The 21,116-nt window shown below is 33.0% G+C and overlaps 1 protein-coding gene across 2 annotated transcripts; it reads right to left on the minus strand.

The window, feature by feature from the left end:
* LOC18606376 (AT-hook motif nuclear-localized protein 1) lies at positions 5,175-10,087 on the minus strand. Of its 2 annotated transcripts, XM_018118338.1 has the most exons (6): positions 8,310-8,355; positions 8,179-8,235; positions 7,471-7,538; positions 7,126-7,257; positions 6,011-6,172; positions 5,175-5,832 (listed from the first exon to the last, which is right to left on the minus strand). In XM_018118338.1, exons 1-6 carry the CDS (start codon positions 8,338-8,340, stop codon positions 5,605-5,607), a joined length of 678 nt encoding a protein of 225 aa, XP_017973827.1. In that variant the 5' UTR covers positions 8,341-8,355; the 3' UTR covers positions 5,175-5,604. The 2 variants fall into 2 exon arrangements, with proteins under 2 accessions (XP_017973827.1, XP_007040013.2); XM_007039951.2 differs by lacking the exons at positions 8,179-8,235; positions 8,310-8,355 and adding an exon at positions 9,297-10,087.

The following is a 21,116-nucleotide window of genomic DNA, read 5'->3' on the forward strand; positions in this document are numbered from 1 at the left end:
AGGTTTGGTTTCTTGCAAGGCTAGTTTAAATTGTTCAGGTTGCTCTTCGTAATGTACACGAACGAATTTTCGGACCTGGTCCGAGTCTAGGATCCCAAACCAGCTTTAGCTAGTTCACACTTTTGGACCTGACTGGACGCTGCGGTAACCACAATCCCAAACCCAGGGTTTGGTTACTCTCTTAAGGTTTCCAAAGGAGATGGGATATACTTGTTTTAAAGAACTACCGGTATGCTTAATTTGTAGAATGAAATAAAATATAGTAATTATTTTATAAAAATAAAATAAAATAATTATTAAACAGTTTGGTTCGTGATGTTTAGTTGGTAAGAACATATTTTGAAATAGTTAAGGAATAAATGATAAAATTACAAAATTACTCTTGATTATAATTTAATAAATTAAACAAAATTACTAATCATTATAATTTAATAATATTTTTCTTTTTTAATCTTTTCATTTTATTTTCATTAAAATTTAAAATATTAATAATTTTTTATTAAATTATTAATATGATTTTTATTTTTTCTCTATTTGAATTTTCAATCTTTAAATTTCTATTTTCATTAAAAATTTAAACATTAAAAATTTATTATTAAATAATTAATATAATGTTTTATTGTAATTTCTTTTATTTTTTATATTTATTTTTATTTATAGATTGTAATTATTTTTAATAAATAGGGACATTTTTGTCTAATAAATTTTTTACTCTATTTCATAATTATAAAATAGCCATTAACGTGGAGAGGTGAGAAATGGGTAAACCAAAATTTTAAAGAATAGCCATTACTTAGAATGACTATTCCTCACCTCAAAAATCAACCAAACAAAAGAATAAACATAGAAAAGAATATAGGAAAAATGGCTTACCTATTTCCTCGCATCAAACTTGCCATCCAAGTCAAACAAAGCTTTACGCGTACCAAATTTATATCACATCACTGTGAGTTATTCAGTTTAAATAATATAGGATCCCTGGATGATTTGAAGTTAACAGGGGAATGGAATATTTTTATTTTTTAAGGCTAATCTACCAAAAAATTCTGAGCCACCAGGTCTCTCACTCTTGATGTCAAGCCTATCTTCAATCCTGACGACTTTCGTGTTTCTCTGCAAGTCCTACTGATGAGAGGACTTTGCTTTTTGTTTTCTCTTTTGTGAGAAACTATGAGTAATAATATTCCTGCTTTTCGAAAAAAAAAAAGTCTGAGCCATTGACGTGGTTGCCGGTGACAGAATTAAACGGAGAAAGGGTCGCAGAATGTTTTAGTTATTCCTTAATAGTATATTCATAGCATTCAGCTGGCATCAAAATTACGGATTACTTGATCAAGGTGCTTGGCATCTGATAAGCTAATGCCTTTGTCCAAATCATGGCGAATTTTGGATGTCGACAGGGGCTGACTTTTGGGTGTGAGTTGGATTTTGTTAGTAGTATTTATTTATTATTCGATGTCCACTCACGAGTCTGCTGCAAGCATCACACCTCTCAGAGGCTCATCAGCTTATGATTTTTTGACAGCAACAATACATCCCTGGTTTTTCTATATTCACCAATTGGGGTGGTGAATATGCTCATTTTGCTTTAGTCCAATCCAGAAACTGGTTGTTGAACTGGTCAATATCGTGATCAAAACTGTAAAAAGGAATATCCAACTCGAATGATTAATAGTTTTTCAAGGAAGTTATGTGATTGACTAGCTTTGAGAAATTGATATTAATTTGGTCATACCAAAATGTCAGTCCATTAGTGAATTTGTGATTTTAAAAAGAAAAATAGCATTCCGCTGCTACTATATATATGTAGATCAGTTACAAATAGACAATTCAATTGTATTATGAGTTTTTACATTCCAAAGAAATTTACAGATAATACATATCACTCAACCTTGTAAAATCATCTATCAAAAGATTTAAAGTTTAATTAAATCTCTTACTCAATCTCATTAATAACATACTTGTTTGTATATGCTCAATGTTTATCCTATAACTACATAATTATTATGTCATATATTTTCAATTTTGGTGAATCCTTAGAGGTGTTTAGATGCAACGAGTTTCTTTCCTTAATTCAATCCTGCTGACCACTAGAAAAAAAGGGGAAATTTTATATGACAAATGTCACAGGAAGGCGGTTCAGCTAATTGGATGACCCCTCATTTTGATCCATCTTGGCCTTGGTTTGCAATATTCTCTTAACAGCTTTCGGATGGTGTGAAGCCTTTGCTTTTTAATGATGTTAATTGGCATCCTTCAGCCTTGAAATTGTAGGCATGAGTTTTCTTTGTTGAGCTTCACTCACTGGATTTCTAAAATAATATTGAACTGTCATTCACAATGGGCAAGAGGTTCAACTTCTCCTCTAGCAACTCTTGCTTCCATCTATCGTAACTCCTGGCAATAAGCTCCTCGATCCTCCTCTCCTAAATTTTGACATCTTCATTCTCCACGCTTCCACCATTGTCTTCAGCATCTTCTTCACAACCAGAGGATCACGAATGCCACATATTTTCACTTGTTCGATCTTTTGCTTCATTTCATGCCCTGAAGGATTTTTATGAAAACCATGACCATTCACATTGTTGCCTGAAACACCATTGTTCTCAGATTATTTCTTTTCTCGTCATCATCTTTTGTATAAGCATCATTCTCCTTAATTTCATATAGTTTCTTCTACTACCTCTTGTATCATTTCCATCATTGAAAACTCTTCAGCATCATCAACATTTCCATTCCTGCTCTCTTCTTTCTCCTCATAAGTTATGTAACCAGCTGATACTTTTATCATGAGACAGACTAGACACTAGGATAGTGGCTATGATCATTTGAAAGGCAATGAACATCAACCCGGATTTGACTATAAACTGATGCAAAAAATCGTGAAAGTAGCAGTGAACTTCAGATATAAAAGGTGACAAGTAGAATAAGAGAAGATTTAAAATGGTTGGCAGGAATGAAACAAACAGTAAGATTGAAACGATCCCAGGTTGCTTCACGAGTATAAGGCTTTGCTCAAAGAAAAGTTGATCTAATGTGGGTATTTTCTTTTTCTTTTTCATTTTAATTTTTTAAAAGAAAATAATTTCATTCAAGATAACCAGTACTACAATCAGCAGTAACAAAGGACACAACTACATCAGGACATTCTTCCAGCCAGTAAGTATCTTCCAGAATATGCAACCCATGAGCTAAATTACGAGCAGCTCTATTTCCATCTCGTTTTATTGGAAAGCCATCATTTTCCCTCTAGCATCCTCGACTAATGAACCAATTGGAGAAGGGCCTGGAGCTCTAATATGATGAAATGTAACAAACCAGCATTAAATCAGTTTAACATACAAGTATCAGAACAGAGAACAAAAGAAAACAGAAGCAATGCAGGAATTTTTGAAGTTGTTGGTTTGAAATTGAAAATTTTCCCTCTCATTTCTTTCATGTAGAATGGGTTTATATACAAGCAGATTTACTGCAATGATCTGGACATAAGCTTGCCTAATTATAGGGTGAGCAATGGAGAGTTATTATATTCATGTAATGAACCTTGTGATGTTGGTAAGAGAGATTTCTTTCTATATAGAGACATTTTTAAAAATAACCCTTAAAGATAACATGTTTTTAAAAATAATCTTTTTTATAATTTTAATTATTTTTAATCCAGTTTGATAAAATTACTCTTAATAAAATTACACGCTATGATGTTATACGTCATGTACAAAAATATATTACACGCCATGATTAGGTTGTTACACGTCATATATAAAAACATGTGACACGTCATGCTTAGGTTGTTACACACTATGTACATAAACATGTGACACATCATGTACAAAAATATGGGACATGCCATGTACAAAAACATGTGACACGCTATGGTTAGGTTGCTACACGCCATATTAAAAAAATACTGTTGTTACACGCCATGTACAAAAACATATTACACGTCATGGTTAAAAAAAGTTGTTACATGTCATGTTGAAAAAAATATACTGTTGTTACATGTCATATTGAAAAAATATTATTGTTACACGCCATATTTAAAAACATTTTGTTACACTTTAATGTCTAAAATGTTTTTATTTACTAACCAAAACTTTAAATCCTCTCAACTCTCTTTATTTTTTTTTGTTTTTGTGACAATTTAGCACCGATTAAAGTGTTTCTAACATATTTTCATAAATCAAAATATAAATTTTCTTATCTGAAACACCTGTTTCAACTAAAAAAAATAAATCTTTTGAAAACCTAAGTTTATAAATTTCAATTTTTTGAGTTTATTGGTGTCTAGGTCCAAATTGATTCAATTAAAAGTTATTTCAAACATCTGTGATCATTTCTACCGTTTTAGTTTTATGCAAAATACCTAAAAATCAAATTTTCCAAATAGTCACCCGCCTAAGCACATCAAAATCATTGTTTGGTGTCTTGAAAGCGCAAGAAAGAGAAATCTAAAAATGCAAGAGAGAGAAATCGAAAGCATAACAGACGAATATCGAAGAGAAAAATCGATAAAATTTGAGAGACTGGGATGGTGAGAAAGAGAAATCAGAAACACAAATAGAGAGAAATTGTGATGAATGTTTTAATTTATTTGAAATAGTTTCAATGATATTTTTATCAAGTCATGACTTAATATGACTAAAAACAGTTAAATTTATTTTGATAGTTATTTTTAAAATATTTTTATTAAAAAAGACTAATCCTCATAATTTTCGTTTCTTAACTATATATATAATACATATAGGGATATGTATTAAGGTGATTTATTTCTTTCTATGTATAGTTTGGGTTGAAAATTCAAATTTCTTTCTGACTTGTTTAGTGGAAGAATATTCAGATGCTGCTCAGCTTGCCAATTACTTTCCCACTTCTCTTTTTAACCAATTGACCAAACAAAGTAATAAACTGAATGAAAAGGATATTGCTCGACTAGATTCTGTCAACATGTCAGAAGACTTTAAGTGAAAGGTAAGTTACATGGGGAGGTTTTTCTTTATATTAACTGCTTACAAAGCGATTGAGAAAAAATGTTTGATGACTAGAGCCTATCATACACTTGTGCGAATGTTTGATGATAAAGACTTGTAACTGTCATGCATGTACGAAAACAGGCAAATGCATTTGGACTTGAGTCACTTGACCGGGTCTGAAATAGGGATTAGGAGTCCAAGACAAAGATTTGAACCGATAATAAATAGAATTGAGAGTTACAACACCGCATAGCTGAGCCTGAAGCTACATAAACAAGCCATTAGGAATGAAGCTGAGATGTTCAAAAGACAGTGGTCTACTAAATCACAATCCATCACTTGGAAGAAAGGCCAACTCTCTCAGTAAACATTACATTCAAAATATTCTACATGACACAAACAGCAGCAGAAGCCTAACTAATCATAATCAGCTGACTAACTAAACTACTGGTAAAAATAAATAGGGTGAAACCCCAGGTGAAAATGAACGTGCCAGTACTGGTGAGAGGTCAATAAGCTTACACATAAAACAACAACAAGAGGTGAGAATGAGATTCATCAATTGTACTTCGATTGCCAGTGCTGTCAGTATCAAACCTTATACTGGATAATAAGGTAAGGTAGATAATTTAGATTAGCCTGCAGGCAAAGATACATTAATGTCAGTGGGCTTATTCCTTGAATCTGATGGCAATGAAGACCAGCTATCACCGCGGAAGGATGAGGTTGAGAGGTTTGATTTGGGATCAGCACTAGAAACGGGAATAGCAGCCATTGGTGTGGCAGCTGATATGGGCTCGTGCTTCTGTTTCTTAGGCTTCTGCTCATGCTGGTTCCCTGCCAGAAAACTGCCCACTACAACCTGGTTCAAAACCAACCGAAAGAAAGAAATTTGGAAGTTCAGTCTTCACCAGGGTTTGCGGAGGCAACCATTTGGTCAAAAGGAAGTTACAAAAACCCAAACGAGGGTAAAACAACAGAGGTATAGAGAGAGAAGAAAAACAGGGATGAAGGCAGCTCTGACAAAATAGGAGCCAAACCTGCACAGGGCTAGCAGCTACTAGGAGACCAGCAACTCCACCACCTACAACACGCCCATCTGGACTTGCTAATGAAACACTCATCCCACCAGATCTGCTTCTTGTTCCTCCACTATCACTGGGCATGAATGAGCCAGACAAGGAAAGTATCTCAAAACGACCCTACAAGAAGTTTGAGAAAAGATGGGATAGTCGGCTGATGAATGATAAAATAAACAAAGAAAGTAAACTTGACCCCAGAAATAGGCAGATTAAGGGAAGTAGATAAACCCCTATAGGATAAATGATATACTCCTGTTAACATGCATTTTCTTCAGGCAGCCACTCATTCCAATGGCCTCATTTGGCTACACTCATCGGTCAATATTTACATTTTACTCCTAATTCTTCTCATTTTTAACAAATCATTTAAGACTCACAAAGTAAAGAAACCTGCACTAATAAAGCCTCAGCATAAACAGAACATGCCTATCATTGCTTCTTACAACTTGCACTAAGATTCGCATTTCAAGTGAAACTAAAAATTCAAATACCAATTCCATGTCCAGCATGTGGATAAGACAGTTCTAATTTAAAGAAATAGGATTGATGAACATCAGAGTTGAAAATCCAGAATTATTATGAAGAGGGGGATATGTTACAACTTAGAGAGTAAAAGCAAGGATATTAATGTTGGTCTTTCTGGAACTTTTAATACTTTTATATGTATACCTTCAAAGGGATATTACATTTTTAACACATGTAATCTTTGGAAATGAATGCTCAGATGACTTTTTAACTCCAAAAAGAAATATAAGGAAAAGTAAATTGAATGACACACGCAAACAAATTGCACATGCACACACATCGCACATGAGTCAGTAAGATGTTCATGCAACGGCTCACAAATGTTGATCAAGAAATTATCTAGAAACATAGTTAAAAATTGAGTCTTATGTATTAAAGTGTTAAGCATCAATCTATAAACAAATTTTACATTTTCCTAGGGAATTGAACTTTCAAAGGGAATGAACAAATGTAAAAGGCACAAGCATAGAATGAGTATCCATGCTAAGACCCATAATTCAAAAGTGTCACCATAACTGAACTAGAATTAAAGAAAAATAGATCATTACCTCATATGTCAATGTACCCCCGGAAGAATCAGGCTGACGAAGAGTGACACTTGAGATCACACCATTTGCAGAGAGAATGCATATAGCTCGAGGCCCTTGTTGAGAAAATGATATAATCTTCATTGTGACGTCCTAAAACAACCAAAAAGAAAATCACAGATATAATGAATTAAAGAGTTGTTCCTCACATTGGCCAAACATCAGAATGACACTCACAGAAATCACAAACCATATTTTCCAGCAATGAAATTACAGAGTTCCTGCATTCATGCAAAATATAATACCATGCAACCTTGTTGCAGAACGTAAGTTGACTTCGAGGTAACAGTTATGTTTACAACATACCTCACCAGCATTAACAGTGATGATATGCGGTGTAAAGTTTGCACCAACAGAGCATGCAACCCATTCACCTACAAAGAGCAAAGTCTTATAAAATCAGCAACGGGATGTAGGAGTTCTCTCTGCAAGAGATCTTCCATCACCATACAACAATTGCAAACACTGCATAAAGCAAACTGGAAAATTATCACATGGAATTTTAGGAAATTTAGACCTCTGAACACCTTATTAAGCTCTTAATCCCAATAAATGAATAAGTAGGGAACTCAAGGCAAAGCACTAGAAAGTTTAAAACATAAACGCATATCATTATTCTTACTACTATTGATACTCTATATAGTAGATACCCGATAAACTTTCTTTCTTTCTTTATTCAGAGGTAGTACGTAAAACCACTAACATAATGATGCCATCTCAAAATTTCCTTTTCAGCTTATATTTATTACAAATGACAGATAGTAGATAAATTTAATTTCTTTCTTTCTTTCTTTATTCAGAGGTAGTATGTAAAACCACTAAATAATGATGCCATCTCAAATTTTCCTTTTCAGCTTATATTTATTACAAACAATAATTATTTGAAGATGGATGCAGATGAAGCATCCTTCAAGGGAACACAATCAGATTGAATGAAACGGGAAAAGAGAACAGTGTAACGGAACAATGAAACAATGTAGAATGTAGCTGGTGTAATAGAAAATAAAATTGTACCAAAAAACATCAAGACACCCTTCTGCCATGGACACATTGAAGAGGAAATCCTACATCCTTAAAATGCATCAATAGGAAGTTTTCAAGGAAGTATAATAATTGGCACATTTTAATCAAAATGGAAAACTTACTAACGCCAAGCATTGATGCCTCAGCTGTCATTGCCTAGCTCAATGTGAGAAAATAATAAATATCATCGGAAATTCATGAAACTTATTCAGTTGCAAGTTGATATCCCAAAAACAGTGTACTACAATACCTAGAAGTTGCTTCCTTTGCTAATATAAAGAGCAAGGCACTCGATCTACGTGCCCCACCACTGAATTCAGTGGGAGGACAGACTAAAGAATTAAACTAGTAATAATGCATATGCTGATATATTCTTCACTTTAGGTTCAAAAACTCAACTCGAAATATATGAGCACAGCTGAAATCAAAGAAAGTAGATGCAAGTAATCAAAACCGAAGCCCCAGCTATTCATCCTTACCCCACATGGTAGAAAGAATCACGCAACTGACATAGAGCCACAAAATATCAAAAGCTTACGAGTTATTATTCCTAGAAACCAACAACCAAGAAAGTAAATCCAAACTCAATAACCCTAAGCATAAAAGCAACTTCCTGCTACTCCATCTGGCAGAAAGATCAGCCAGCAAATAGCAGACAGGTTTCCTATCCAAGTCTCTTCACCATCACTTGGCAGACTTGAGCAGGTGCCCTCAAGCAGGTACCTTCCACAAATTTTTCTTCCCATAAAGGATGCCAAGTGGCAAAGGACACTCGTAACAAGAAGATTCCATCATTCCCATATTACCAACCCATAAAAACTCCCACTATCCTTCCAAAACTACCACATACACACATATCAAGAGATCTTTCAACTAGGGGCATCTAGTCACCAGCTTAAAGGTCCCACTTCTACCCAACACTATCACACACCTAAAACTCAACACCTCCTCTCTCCCTACAGTCTAAAAACACTTTAAAACATCACAAACAAAGCGAAACAACCATTCACCATAAAACACCAAAGAATCCAACTTTTAACGTGAATACAAGCCACCAAATCACTTGAAACTCAAAAGGGTATCCATCAAAATGGCTAATTGTTTCTCACCTAAATTCTCCAGCTCATACTTTGCCTTCGAAACCGACGTCGGTGACTTCACTTTCCCTCTCTTCCCGGCTGAGAAGTCGATCAGCGGAGGGGGCGCAGCCGTCGATATAGGCTTCGGAGAGAGCGCCATAGTGACTGAACCATCAGGTCCATATTTTCTAGGCCTTCCCCTCTTCTTCTTCACCGGCAAGCCCGACACCGAAACCGGTGGCGGGACTGGTTGCGCCGCCGTTTGCGGATGAGGCTGCTGCGGAGGAGCGGATCCAGGAGTCGGGTTCGGATTCTGGGTCGAGTTTTCGGACCTTGGAGCTATATGGTAGTCCGATGGAGCATCGGATCCTACCACCGTAACCCCACCAGTGGCAGTAGTAGTAGTAGTAGTACTTACAGCTTCTCTTGACTCCATAGTTAAAGCTTAAACCTTTATAAAAGAAAATTAACTTTTTTTGAGGTTTTATCAGAAACCCATTTGGATTTTAAGCTCCAACAACTAAAAACAAGATTAAATTTTTGAAGAAAAAGAAAAGACTAAGCAGAAAGAGAAGAGCTTTTAAGTTCAAAACCAGGAAAAGATTGAGTTTTTGATACTGAGAGAAGGTTTTTGGAGTTGATTTTGAAGCTAAAAGCCTTGGGTTTTTTTTTTTTCTGTTAAACTCAAACAGAGGCTATGGAGGGGTTTCTAATTTTTTTTGAAAACATTTTTTGTAAATTATTTTTGGAGGATAGAATGAGATTTGAGAAGGGACAAAGGGAAAAGAATTTGATTTTGAGCTCTCTGTGAATTTTTTTTTTCTTTTTGATTTTTGAGAAAAGAGAAAAATGATGAGATATAATAAAGAGAGGTTTTTGTTTTTGTTGTTGAGCTAATTTAGGTTCCTAACTTTCCTTAAGTCTGTCTGAATTTGAGAATAAAAAATTAATGGACAAGGAAATTATTCAATAATGGGGGCTTTAATGAAATATTATTATTTGTAATGATTAATTATTTTACTATGTTAAGATATTGATATTTGTGTTTGGTTGGAATCTGGTAAATAAAAAATTATAAATTAAAAAGAAAATATGAAAGTGGGTAGATGATTTTCTTTCTCTTTCTTCTTTATTTTTATTTTATTTTATATTTTTTAAAGGACAATGAAAGTGGGGGTGTATATTATTATATATTATACTAAATCCATAGTTAATTATTTTCTTTTATTTTGAGTGAATGGCAAGTAAAATTAGGTTGCCAAGGCTTCAAGGAATTGCCTAGAAAAGGCAAATTTTTGGGGTTTGGCTAAGGCAAAGCAAAAGCATGACCCTTTTTTTTTTTTTTTGTGGGGCTTGGAAATGTAATGTATTGCCTTATTTAAAATTATGAAAGCTGAAAGAAAAACCTAATTCCAATTCTGAATTATTTTTGCATTAAAAGAAAAAGCAAAAACAATATAATAGAATGGGAAAGTCATAATCTTTGGCCACTCAGGGGATGGAGAAATCATTGGAAAAATAAAAATTGAAAAAAGTTAAATAGAAGAAAAAAACAAAAAGGAAGAAGAAATAGAGCAATTTATTGCTTGAGTAAAAAGATGTTGTTATCCACTCTGGGCCTTTGTGGCACTAGCATTTATTTTCCCAATTTTTTTTTATAAAAAAAGGAAGCATCACTTTGTTAGAGAAGCAGGAAAGTTACACTGAAAAATGCTTGAGCTACAACTCCATCTCACTTGTCAGAATGAAGAAAAGATCATTTCATAATTCTACAACCAAGTATTATCTCAGCAAACATCACCCCCATGTGAAAAGTGCTTTTTACAGGCATGACAATATCACACTATTAGTTGATATCATGTTACCTCCTACCTGGTGTAAATAATTTTATTCATGGGCTATATTATTATTATATATATATATATATATATATATATTATCATCTACTAGTATTTAGTATATTTTATTTGGTCAAGTTGTGGAAAGAGTGAAGAGGACAAAGAAATGGGAGAATATATAATAGTTTTAAAATTAGGGCTAATAATTTTCTATTTTCCTTTTTTCTAGAATAGATCTAGCTTCATGAGAAATTCATTTGAGACAAATAGACTAAATAAATAAGCATATTTTTCTCTCTTTCAGCCTTTTTTCTTCTTTTTTTTTTCCTTCACATTGAGGGGAATTTTTTTTATTTGTACAGAAGAAGTATCCTATATCACTTTGTTTTCATTGAATAATTCAATTCACCTTTTGTGTATTAAATACTATTATTATTGGTAAAATGTGCCGATTTATTAATAAAAGAAATTGATTAAGAAAATCACCAACACGTTATGCGCAACAAATAGGTGAGTCGTAACGGCTAGGCCAAATATATCTTTTTCAAAAAGAAAAAAAAAAAAAGAAACGGCAGGGCTTTCTTGTGAAATATTCAAATCAAACCCCACCGCTCTCTCTCTCCTCTCTCTCTCTCTCTCTTCTAATAAAGGCGAGGAGAGAGAAAAAATTAAAATATATTTTCCAACAAAATATTATTAAAAAAAAAGTAATGGAAAATGGGAGTAATCATAATTCAAATAAAAAAACTATTTTAATCTTGTGATCATGCATGGACCACAAGCATTGACCCAACAAAAATGCAATTAATTTCAATTATAATATTATCAAAATTTTGAAAGGTAAGTTACCAAAAACAAGAAAACAATATTAAAGAAATTAGTTAAAGATAAGAACAAACTTGCTAAATACTATTTAATTAATTTGAAAATTTTATAAATATCGGTGATGAGCTCGATGAACATAAGCATCCACAACTTTCTATTTCCTTTTTATTATTTTTTGTTTAATTAATTAATAATTGTCGTTATTATTTGAATACAATTATGTGGATTTCACAACCTTATTTTAATTTATTTAAATTTTTGGTCGGTAATCAGACCTAACTTTTTTGGTTTCAAACCCATTGAAAGGGGAAAATAAGAATAAAATAATTGTAATTTTTTCCTTAAAAAATTAATACTTGAGGTTAAAGCTAAGTGGTGCTCATATTGCATGTCTATGTCAGGGGGTGGAATACTGGGAATCTCATTGCCAAGCTGAAAAATATAATTTTTATTATTATATTTATATATTTATTTATGTAGTTAACTTTCATGTTATAATATTTTTAATTTTTTAATATATATTTATTAAATAGCCTTGCCAGCATGAATTTACTAATCAATAAAGGTTAATTGCCGGCATTACCAATAAAGTTTCAGAATATGGCTACTTGATTGCCCATATTTTTTATCATTATGATTCTTCAATTTAACTTAATTGAGTATCATTTGATACTGACTTTTTTTTCTCTTAAATACAATTTTTTTAATTCGGAAGATCAAAACATATCTAGTGTTTTCCCTTAAACAAAGAAAAGTTATATAAAACCATTACTACTAAATTAAGGCACTTCAACCTTTTTAAAATATAATGTTCATAATGAAAAAGTAATAACCAAACCGTTCTTGAAATAAAATATCGTTAAAATACTTAAGAAGTCTTTTGTTAGGATATTTTTTTCAATTTAGTTCATTTTCTCAAAATCATAATATTTTAACCCCTTAATTTTAAAAATTATTTCAATTTAATCCTTCTAATATTTTTCATTTAAATTAATCAACATTTTAATCTCTTAATTTTAAAAATTACTTCAATTTAATCCCTCTAATATTTTTTGCTTAAATTAATCATTACAGTGGCACTGCCACATCATCAAAAAAGTCATATGACAATTATTTTTTGTTTAAATTAATCATTACCTTGATTTTGAGAATTATTTCAATTTAATCCCTCTAATATAGTTCATTTAAATTTAATTTAATCTTCTAATATTTTTTAAATTAACCGTTATTTTGATTTTGAGAATTACTTTAATTTAATCCCTCTAATATTTTATGTTTAAATTTATCGTTACTGTGGCACTACCATGTCATCAAAAAAAAGTCACATGACAATTATTTTCTGTTTAAATTAACTGTTACATTAATTTTGATAATTACTTCAAGTTAACCCTTCTAATATTTTTTGTTTAAATTAAATTTAGGATTTAGGGTTTAGACTCCAACCTATGGCAATTATTTTTCGTTTGAATTAACTGTTACGGTGGCAGTGATGCTATTATTCTTCAAAATAAGATATGCTCTTGCTGAAATTTAAATCTAAAACCTCTAGCAAGTATGTCAAAGCTTTTACCACCACATCCAAGCCCTTATTAATTGTTATAACTTGCTTGTGTTTTATTTCTTATTTTCTTCTTTTTTTTTTCTCAAACTACATCGTTTTGGAATTTTCTTTTTTTGAGAATAAGGCTTCAAACAATTTTAATAGCTAGAGTTTTTAAAAGTGTACAAATATTTCAAAACGATGTAATTTTGAGAAAAAAAAGAAAAAAATAAAAAATAAAAAGATAGCAGAAAAGAAATAAAACACAAGCAAGTTATAATCATTAGAGAAATCTTGGGTGCGGTGGTAATGCCTTTGACATATTTGTTAAAGGTCTTAAGTTGAACTTTAGCAAGAACACATCTTGTTTTGAAGAATAAGAGTGCCATGTGGCAGCTTTTTGGCGTGCCACATGACATCTTGGATCCAAAGTGTGACCTACAGTGCCATGTCAACGTCTTAAGGTGACGTGGTAGTGTCATGTTATCATCGATTTATTTAAACAAAAAATATTTAAAAAATTAAATTAAAATAATTTTTAAAATTAAGAGATTAAAATATTTCGATTTTAAGTAGATGAGTTAAATTAAAGAAAATACTTAGTATTTTGAATAGAGGGACTTTTTAAATAATTTAACCAATAAAATATAGAATATTGTAGACATATAATTAATTTGTAAAATTTTAAATTAAAAAAGATTTATATCATCATTTAATTTGACTTAATAGTAAATATATGTATATTATTATTTTAAAAAATGAGTTTGAAATTTTAAGAAAAAAGAAGAAATTCATTAAAATATTGGTATAACACAAAGATCTTGCGTATGGAATGGTGCATGAATCTTAGTTTGAAAGCAGGTTCCAAAGGAAATGAAACAGCAGTTCTGTTTGGCGGTCAAGAGGAGTGGAATATCAGTCAAAAGTGGCAGATGATCAGATGGGTCCTTGTCCCCTTGCCATGAGATTCTTAATTGGTTTCGGAGTTTCATGTCGTCTGACCCCAGTTTATAAATGAGTAAGGAATCCATTCTCACCTATCAACACAAACACCGAATCTAGGCGTTCGTCTTTCTTGTGCGAGTCAAAATCAGTAAGGGTCAAACATCGGAGTGACTCCCTGGGGTTCCTTCGTCCCCCTTGTATTTTTTTTTCACTTCCTTGATCATGGAAACTGTTACACTTGGCTCAAAGCTTGGCCGATTCTGAAATTTTTGAGACGTTCATCGCTTGAAGGAGTTACATTACATGAGTCTAACATCTGAACAGCACATGATAAAATGAAAATATCTTAAGATATTATAAATTAGTCCTGATTGTGTAGAGTGAAAGAATGCTAAATTTGCTAAAGAAACAAGAATGTTTTTAGAGTTCACTCGAGCAAAAGATAATAGTAGTGTACTGGTTTACAAGATAAGATACTCAGAATTAAGATTTGGTTGCGGCATAACAGCCGCAAGGGATTGACAGCCAGTTAGGTATGGCCCGGCATCACGTCCATCATCCAGCAAAAACCCAAGAACATGTATCAGGGCAGGTCCTGTATATGACAATCCGTCATGTTATCAATTCCAAAGGCCCTGATATTAGCCAATCCACTAAGCCCAAGTGCTTGGCCACTGGCCTAACCAGCTGAGCTATGCCATTCCAAATCTATTCTTAAAGGCCTTGGAGGGATACCCAGATTGCAAAATCGGACTATAGGCTTGTTGATCATGACGATGGGTCTTTTCGTCTCTCAACACTGCTGCTTTAATCTGCTATATTCATATTGAACTTTGAGGCCCAATCTCAGACCAATCTACAGCAGTTCGAATGGGTTGGTTTGTTGCAAGTTTTAGCCCAATTGCCCCACAAGCAACCTCACTAAGAACCCATAGTTTGGTTCTGGCTCAAAGACATGGATCATGTTACATTGATATTTTAAAGGACAGGTAGTTCAAATTGTGATTAGATTAGACAAGAAATTGTGACATTGGGGGATCAACTAGTCCGATCATTCTCATGAGTCCTGTTTTTATGTAAAAGACATGTCAAGACCCTACTTGACATAAGAGTAATGACATTCCATCAGACAAGTAGTAAATTTTAATAGGATAGTCCAAAGCTTTAGACAACAATATGGCTCGATCCGAATCTTCTTTCCCCAAAGTCTACTTATCTGATCAAGCATCTCGTTGGCAACATTCGATTAATTGAATCCTGCTGTCATGAAGTTTGCATCAGCTGAAAAAAAAAATTCAACTATGCCTGAATTATTACAACTAGATAATGCCAAACACAAGCATCTTACAGATTCTGCTTACAAACAGAAAACAACTAACAAGCTTTACTGTTAACAGCAAAGATTCCCCTCAGAAACAAGGCTCCTTTGAGTCCTCCTAGCTAGTTCCATTATTTGGTCAAAATCCGGCAACTACATATTATAAAAATTAACAAACAACTATATTAGTTTTATAGTCATGTATGTAGTTATATTGGGACATCCGATGAAATTGGAGAAGTACAAATACAGTCGTCTTCTCCGTATGATTTGAAATAACAATTAACGAATTAATGAGTAGAACAACTTTGCTCCTTTAGACAGTAACATTGCCCTTAACCCCAAATGTCTTGTCCTTTTGGCATGTTGTTTTGTTCATATTTGGATGCATAATTAATTAGGGTAAATGCTAATTAACTTTATTTGCAATGGTAACCTGCACCCGGCCCAGACTATTGAGTAGTTATCCTCGTAGCGTTCATGCACTTTAACAGATAATTAACTATGCCATTTGACTTCCAAAATTATTTTTCTAATGCACACCAATGTATCTGGTAATTGATAGCCGGACCCTTTGTTATCTTCTTTCCTGACACAAGAAATCCCAGTGGCTAAAATTTTTAAACCTTGCACCACTTGCAATTCATAGGTCCTAATTGAATCCACACCACTAGACTAATTCGCATTTGCAGGCCTATATCTCATCTCAAGTTAGCTTATTTCCACAATAATAAAACTTGCTTTGTTAAATAGAAGTGGTAAGATATGTCGGTCTTAATCAGATGGTAGTTGCAGTTCATTACCAAATGATGAAAAGTCTTTCCTTTTCAATAGTTTAACATAGAGAACCCCCTGCCTATAAAGTACTAGTAGCATATATACTTTAAGAACTGCCACTGGAACTAACATTTTAAGACATTAAATACTCAATTCATTTACATATATCAGTAATACCAAATGATATCTGCAGAAGAGGTCTGCCATTGAAGTAGGTAGAATTGTAGGCTCTATTGGATAGTTCTAATCAATGGCAAGGAACTGTCCCAGTGGGTTAAAATTAGGAGGGTTTGGAAGGTAGACAATTGGGGTAGTGAGTGTTGAGATTCCTATCTACCTGGTGGCAATAAATGTTACTAGTAAATCACAGCAGGGCATAAAAGCATGAAGAGCATTTACAACTTTACACGAAGCAGGCAAGGGAACCAAACGCCACCTTGCCACTATAAATGTGATATTAACAAAAACAAGCTACTACCATATTCAAAGTACATATCCCGCAGACTCAAAACTTTGAGGGGCACCTAATTTTCATGACGAAATTAATGTAGGCTGGTTAATAAATTTACGCCCGCATCCTACCTATCTGATCACTTGACTATGCCCCATCAGAAGAATATTTATTTTAAAATGTTTAAAAAAAATTACTGTAACAAGATAATGTCATTTTAAAAAAAAAAAAATTTGAAATAAAAAATTAAAAAAATCGAAGAGAGGGAGAGAGAGAAGTCTCCAACAAAATTGGAATATGGTTTTGCTAAATGTTCTTGGAGATGTGGCATTATTGTATTAGTAGTATTTTCAGTTAGTTAATTAACAAAGTCGATGAGGCCAAGAACCTCCTTTTACGTAAAATGCTTTCTTTCAGACATGTGGGATAAAACAAAGAAATTCAAAACTATGTGAACAGGATCTGAGGAAAAGCCATGGACGAATTAAAGCATAAAATTAAAGAAGAATCTTATTACGAAAGAAAAGGGCTAATCATATCCAAACAAGTCTGCCTACAAAGCATTCGCTTTGTTGATATATTAAACATCTATAACCCCCCACCACAAAATAAAAGAAACCTGGATAAAAGACTCTGCAATTTGAAGTGGATAATACAAAGATTTAAAAAAGAACAACAACACCAAAAAAAAAAAAAACAACGTAAATTGCATTAAAACAAATTAGGTTGTCTTTGGTACCGTTCGTACACTCTACTCTTTTGGATTTTTTCCTGTCTTTTCTAGGTAGGTAATAGGATATATAACCGCAAATATTGTTCGAAGTAGACACCAACTCAAAAGAGACATGGGTGGGATTAGCTGGATCCTTTTCGTTGTAATAAATGATGAAAAGAACAATACAAACCAACCATGTAAATTTCTTAGCATTCAATAATATATTTTTGGCTTGATTTTTTTTTTTTAGGGTACAAAAATGGGGTCTATGTAAATTCTATTGACAAAGGGATATGCTGCAGAAATAAAGCAATTTCAATCCCCATGTGCAAGGCATATACATAATAGGAAATGTTTGAGGCGTAAAGCTTTGAAAACTTTGAAAACATATATGCGAATAGCATAAAGCTAGCCTCAAAAACACATTACCTTTATAATTCAAGTAGTGCAATGAAAGGGAAAATTCATGAAACCAAAACCATTTTTTTTTCTTGCAATGGTACTAGACAGGGCTGCCTAAGTTTTCCTAGCGCATTCACAGAACCAACAGAATACATAGTGTCCTTTGAGAAATGGGATCATGAGGCATCCCTTTTTTGCTGTCCAACTTCACATGGGTAGTTGGTTTTTTTTTGGTACACTTAAAATCGCAATACGTTTTGGAACAAATGCTGGCAGGAGGGGTTCGGGAATATTTTTCAATTGGTTGATATTTTTATATTTTTATGAAAAAAATAAAAATATCAAATAAAGGAAACTTAATATGTGTAATTGCACCATGCAGTGGCTACAATTGAGGCACGTAGTTGCTGCATTACTAGTCACTAAATATGTTTTGGCAGGTCGAACGTAGAAGAATCTCTTTAATTATATAAATAGTTCTTAAATATATATATATATATATATATTTAAATATTTAATTTATTAATTAGTGTATGATCTTTTTATTTAAAAAGTAGAGTTTGAATGTCTCTTTTTTCAATTATATATATATATATATATATATATATATATATATATATATATATATATGTACTTGATTATGGTTTGAATTGTCCTCATATATGTCATGATTTGTTAACTTAGCATCTAATCAATGCTTGCCAACTTCAAATTTTCTTTCCCCCTCCGACTTGTTTATGCTAAACCTAACCCATTTATTTACCGACAGGGATGTCAACAAGGTTGGTTTGGAGCAAGAAGTGAATTCCCTATTCTCGTCCCTGTCTTAGGAAGGAATTTTCTCCCCAACCTTGCCCTCCCGAGGATCTATAAGGGATGGAGAATTTCCGTTTCCTGAATTTTTATTTCAAAACTGTCTTGTTTTTTATTTGAAATTATCTTGTCGGGATGTGAAATTAGATTCTTCTTTACATTCAGAAAAAGTCGACATCTCTTTTATTATTACTTAAATAATAATTAAATGGGTGATAGAAGTATAAATATGCTTGTGAAAAGTTTTTAAACTTCTCCAATACTAGCTAAAGGATATACTAACCATTAATTTTCCTTATCATCTGTAAAAGAGTTATTAATCTTATATCATGATTGCAAATTTTTCATACACTTTTATTCTAATAATCATTCCGTCCGTACGACCTTTAAATCTAATGAGTTAATTTGAAATTAATATTTACTTTTTGATTGACTGGAATATAATGGTTCGAGAAGCATTTTGACATCTTAAAAGATTGAATTATGGCGGTTCTTTTGTGTAAAATGGACTACAAAAGATGAGATTCGAGGATGGTTCTATGCCACGTTTGGGCCAAAAAAAAAACTCAACCTAGCATAAAGTTTCATGCAATGCAATGCAATTCACTATCAATCTCAGTTATGTTATAGGTAGTATCTATAAATCTATTGGATACTTTACACAAAGCCAATAGATTGATACTTTACACAATGAGTTAATTTGAAATTAATACTTTACACGTGGGAGAATCTTTTTCCCGAATACTTAATGTTAGTATTTACAAATAACAAGTAATTCACAAGCATGTGTAAAGATGCTAATTGAAAAGTTCTAACGAACAGTGTTAAGAAATTCCATAAAGGAAGGAGCCATGGAGGATGAATTGATGCTAGCTGGCCACAACTATGTACAGTTGATTCTATTGGAAACCATATGAATTGATGCTAACTCACCATGCAAGCTGCTCGATTGAAAATTCTATATGCATTGATCGGTGTGTTTTTCAGGCAATAATATAAGATCTTGGCTTGGCTTATAAGAGGACATTGGATGATAAAATTCTATGAGATGGATGGACTAGACTTCCTTTCCTGAGCAAAATTCTCCATCCCTAAATTATGGATATACATATCTTAAGGGAATGGACAAATTAAAGCAATCATATATTCATGCATCATGTTTAAGCAAGATTTACAATCACTTCATAAACAAGGCTTGGCTTCTTTTATTTATTTTTATTCCATTAAAACACAAGCTCAAAAAAAAGCTCTAACTAAGTTGGATTTTTTATGTTCAGTTCTAATTCCCGACCTTATAGGAAGTAACAAGAATAATTAGGGAATGTTTGTAAAAGATTTAGGAACTATTTATTGATTATACCAAAATGTCACTATATGCTATCATTATACATGTTAATTACCTCACTTAAATTAGAGCATTTTCGTTTGATTTTAGCCCAAGAAGAACCTTCTAAATACAATGTCAATATATTTCCCTCCCTCTATCCTCAACCTTTAATGCATTTCCATTGGAATTTGGAAAGTAGGAGTCGACCAAACTTCAAATCATTCCCTAATGTGATAGGTAGCTAATGACCAGTATAACTTAATCAAAAACTAGGAAGACGAAAGAAGAAAGAGCCCTTCACATTATGAAAAGCAATAGCTTAAATGTTTGACTATCTTACTTTTTGAGCCCTAAAACGAACCAAAAGAATGATCCTCATTTCATGCGCAAATTTCATCAAATTACGAGAGACCAAGCCACAGAATTTGAAAGAGAGACCAAACAGAAAAACAGGTCTATAAAAAGCAGAGCCTATAAGACTAAAAAAGGCGAAGAAAGGTCGAAGGTAGTCAGCAGGCAGGGCACCACACTGAGGGCATGTGACTCCAACAGTGTCAGTGTCTCTTTATTTCTTCCCTGAGCCAAAAGGGGCCAGCTAAGCTACCCACATTAACCGGCGCACTTGCCGGCATGTGAGCCAGTTTGGGGGGTTCTAAGTTCTAACCCCGAAGCTCACGCGGTTAACTGTTAACCCCGAGTTTCTATGTGCTAAGAACATGTATCTTTGTTTTGGAAGGTCAAAGTGTCTTAGTTGTTCACCACCAACTTCACTCTTAAAATTGACAAAACTTCCATTTCTTTCTTCAAATTCCCATTGTGGACCACAAAGGGATCTGAACCAAAGGACGTAAGCTTTGGGGTTGGGATGAAGAAAGAAATTGTCTCTTGTACTCTGTTTG

Source organism: Theobroma cacao, chromosome 3 (genome assembly GCF_000208745.1).
Source record: "Theobroma cacao cultivar B97-61/B2 chromosome 3, Criollo_cocoa_genome_V2, whole genome shotgun sequence".
NCBI lineage: Eukaryota > Viridiplantae > Streptophyta > Magnoliopsida > Malvales > Malvaceae > Theobroma > Theobroma cacao.

Bases quoted from the DNA above. Each gene is read 5' to 3' on its own strand.
- LOC18606376 (XM_007039951.2), bottom strand. From the start codon at position 9,702: ATGGAGTCAAGAGAAGCTGTAAGTACTACTACTACTACTACTGCCACT. The intron at 7,258-7,470 runs GTATGTTGTAAA...TGGTTGTTTTAG, and splicing joins TCACTGTTAATGCTGGTGAG to GACGTCACAATGAAGATTAT. The intron at 5,833-6,010 runs GTTTGGCTCCTA...GTTTTGAACCAG, and splicing joins TAGCTGCTAGCCCTGTGCAG to GTTGTAGTGGGCAGTTTTCT.